The following is a 3900-nucleotide window of genomic DNA, read 5'->3' as shown; positions in this document are numbered from 1 at the left end:
TGGAAACATTTTGGTCAGGTGAAACCCACATGAGCCCCAGTAAGGGCCATCAGCCCTGGTGTCAGCTCCATGCCTGCCATGCATGCCCAGCCCTGGGAGCAGCCCCAAAGAGGAGCTGCACAGCTGGGGCTTCAGGTGTTTTGCTGCCCTGGGCACAGGTGTTCTCTGTCACTGCACAGGGCTTGGCTCTCCCCACTGTTTGTGTAGGTCAGTGTGAGCCTTGTGCCCCAGAACCAGCCCTGATGCTCCTGCACAACCGCCCTTCAGGGTCATTTGCACCTGTCAGCAGCCAGTGAGTGGCCAAGGCAATGCCATCAATGCCGCACCAAGCTCTTTCTAGGGGGCACCACCGCTTGTTGGGCACCATGAGACTTCCATGGCACAGTGAAATTGCCTCTGTATCACTGTAAATCTCCCCCAGTTTGCTGTAAATACCCCTGGGCTGCAGGGTCTCACACCCCACCTCCACCCATACTCTGTCCCTGATGCAAAACAGATGCCCGAATCCAATGCTCTCCCTCCTGTTACCTGGGAAAAAAACATGACACAATTTTACTGTGCTGGGAGTTCACAGGGGGTGTGTTTGCCTGCTCTAACACCATTCTTTGGTTTCAGTATTGTTATTTTCCTCAGCACACATTAGAGTTAACACCAGTCATTACTGTTCTTTCCAGAGCCTACAGCCTCTGTCAGGGTTCTCTGTGGTGCCATTGATGTAAACATGAACCTCAGCACCAAAGTGATGTGCTGACTTCAGAGCACTCCAAAAATAAACAGTAAATAATTGCAGTCAATATTGACTGCCCATTATGCCTACACAAGCTTAGGAAGTCCTTCGTGTGCTGATTACTGGCATTGTACCCTTTTAATGGATAATTCATAGCTCTTGTAATGTAACCCATCAATACATTATATCCTGAGGGAGTATTTAATCAGCAGATTTGCCCCTGCAGATTAACTCTGAGTGCTGTAAAAATGCTTACAGTATTTGCAATATCAAACAGATACTTAAAGCAGGCAACAAGGGTCATTTCAATTAAAAATCAAGCCCTTGGGCAGCTTCACTTGTTTTTTAAAGAAATTCAAAACTGGTGTTTTAAAAATTTGTCCACACATGCACCAAACTTCTTATATGTGCCAGAGTGGCTAATTGCCACTCTGTCCACTTCAGCTGCACAGGCCTGCTCTGTTCATTTTTTCACTTCCATACATGTGAGCAGGTGGCTCAGCCACCTTTACAATATTCATTTTAGTAAGTCTTATTCTACATAAATTATTGGAGGTGGGGAAAGGGCTTTATATCTTGAAGCAGAATAACAGCAGTATATCCTGTGCCTCATAAAATAACCATATGGCTCAGAAACAAGCTAGAAAAGAAGCTTCTAATAGGAACTGCCTGGTTCTCATCCTCAGATCCCCCAACAAGCCCTTGGCCAGACACAGTCCTGTCCCATTTTAAAATTGGATTTTTAATTCTCCTCAGTCGACCTTGCTTTCCCTGTCCTAACCCTCCACAACAGTGCAATTCAGCCTCAGTGCCCACATTGCCACCACCACCCCTTTTTACCCAGACCCATCATGCAGCCAGCAGCCCCTTTTACTCCATCATGATGAACAATTTCCCATCTTTGTTTCACTTCACATGCATTAAATTTTTCTTAATCTCATTCTGACATGAGCGGAGTGGAGAGTCTCTGTGTCCCCCATCTGGGAGTGGCCACCAGCCAACGTTGGTAACCTGCTGGATGTGCACAGTTTGGCAGGGCAGCTTGAAAAGGCTTGATGATGACAAAAATTGCTTTTCTCGTGATTCACTTTCTTCTCCAGCCTTGGTTTTTGAGGGCGATGGGTGTCAGGCTGGGTTTGGCTAGCAGGAGTCATTCCCATGGAAAATGTCAATGTTGCATTGGACAATCTCCTAAAGGGCCAACAGTAAGCATTTTCTAATGGATAATGTTAGCTGAATTCACTATTGTAAAGAAAAACAAGCTGTTGAAGATAAACTATTTAGAAAGGAGAAGCTAAAGCAAGGTTTTGTGCTTGAAGAATATTACAACTATCCAGAGCTTAGGTAGGCAAGAAGTTTAATTTGATGATTCCCCACTACAGACCTTGGGTGTTACAGATTTTGAGTTGTTGGGCAAGAGCAAGCTATTTACAGTGCAGAAAAAAATAGGTGCTATGACACGGGATCTTCGTCAAAAACTTGTGATCTCAATGTCACCAGTGATATGTGAGCAAAATCTAGTTTAGAATCATCCTGACAAAAAGAAATTTTTGTATCCAAGAAAAAACAGTTAACTGTTCTTGAATGGAAATAGTCGGTATTCACTTATGCTCAAGAACTTTAATAATTTTTTAAACAATAAAGATCGGGAGAAACCTGTTTACATGGTTTACAACCTGTTAACTGTGACCAAAAATATAGAAAACAAAGTCATGCCCTAGATACACCTTTCCAATTTTGCAACCATCACTCAATAAAAATCCAATAATATTCATAGCGAGGCTTACCTTAAAATAATGCTCAAAATTCCTGCAACATCTCTGCAATATGCTTTTCCTCAGAAATGTCATCAATCACTGAAAAGTCCTTTATATAGCCCTGTGCAGCAAGTGGCATAATCTAGGAAGTTAATTTGCAAAAATCTGTCTTTGGTTGTGTCAGCCTTTGCAGCCTGGGCTGTGATTGTGATACCAACTTCATTTTTTTTTAGTTACATTTTATCTTTTTTCCCACCATTCTGTAAAGAATGGAGAATTAATACGCTGTTATTGGTTTTAAGGTCCAGTGCCACACGTTTCCGCTGGAGTCAGTGCTACTACACAGCCCAGGATGAGTGGGCCTTGGACAACATCTACATTGGCCAGCAGTGTCCCAACATGTGCAGCGGGCATGGCTGGTGTGACCACGGTGTTTGCAGGTATGAAGCATTTGCAGGTATGAACAATGGTCTTCTGATACTTTAGGTACCCTACTATTTTCCATACTTTCCTTTTCTTGGCTGTTGTTCTTATTTTTAGATTAAACATTAAAAAATGAAAGCTCTACAAGGGGTTGACCATTCAGGCAGCATTAGGAGCCAGCTGCTCCACACCAATGTGTCCAAGAACCTGTATCCTTGTCAGATCCAAGCACTGGAAGAACTTTCAGTGGTACAGGGCTGCCCTGCTGCAGGTGTCCTGGTGGCCCCTCCGGCCCTTGGCACAAGGACCCCAGCTCAGGGCCAGAGCTGCTTCACTGGGTCAGAAGGATGCCAGGGACCAGCTCAGCACTGCCATTCTGACAGTTTGGCAGCCACTGTCAGAATGGGTGCTACACTGAGGGCGCAGACTGCTACTCTCTGCTAGATTCAAACTTTCTGGACACCACAGGATTTTTTTTAGAAAAAGGATACAGGGTTTTCCCATTTTCCAGTTATTCTGGTTTGTTTCCATGATACAAAACTGCAATCCCAGAATGATTTGTTATTTCACATTGAATTTTATAGTGTCAGTGCACCACCTTAACTAATTGTCAGTGTTGTGTTTACACTTCCTTCTAGGTGTGATTCAGGGTTTCGGGGTACTGAATGTCATCCTGAAAATCCCCTTTCTTCAACCATCATGTCTGATTTTGAAAACCCAGATACCCTGAAGACAGAGTGGCAGGAAATTATTGGGGGAGAGATCGTCAAGCCTGAGGAAGGCTGTGGGGTCATCTCATCTGGCTCCTCACTCTACTTCAATAAGGTACTAAAGAGGGCTGGGAGACTGATAAAGGCACATACTGTAGGTTTCTGTGGAGCATAATGTGGCAAAGAAAAGGGAGGTGGCAGTAAGCTAGCTGCACACAATATTAGAAGTGCATTAAACAGCACAGCTGTGCTCTGCAGGTAAAGAACAAAGCAATCAAAAGAG

At 44.1% G+C, this 3900-nt stretch overlaps 1 protein-coding gene across 1 annotated transcript in view; it reads left to right on the top strand.

Annotated features, from left to right (window-relative positions):
* Positions 1 to 3900, top strand: part of RELN (reelin) — a 233623-nt gene that overhangs the window by 154266 nt on the left and 75457 nt on the right. The window contains exons 22-23 of the mRNA XM_017745972.1: positions 2787 to 2924; positions 3546 to 3732. Of these exons, the coding sequence (XP_017601461.1) occupies positions 2787 to 2924; positions 3546 to 3732 (325 nt within the window). The remainder of the gene's footprint in view (positions 1 to 2786; positions 2925 to 3545; positions 3733 to 3900) is intronic.

This window comes from Corvus brachyrhynchos, unplaced genomic scaffold, assembly GCF_000691975.1.
Source record: "Corvus brachyrhynchos isolate BGI_N302 unplaced genomic scaffold, ASM69197v1 scaffold239, whole genome shotgun sequence".
Classification (NCBI taxonomy): Eukaryota; Metazoa; Chordata; class Aves; order Passeriformes; family Corvidae; genus Corvus; species Corvus brachyrhynchos.
The sequence above is the reverse complement of the archived record's forward strand: the minus strand, read 5'-3'. Positions and strand labels throughout refer to the sequence as shown.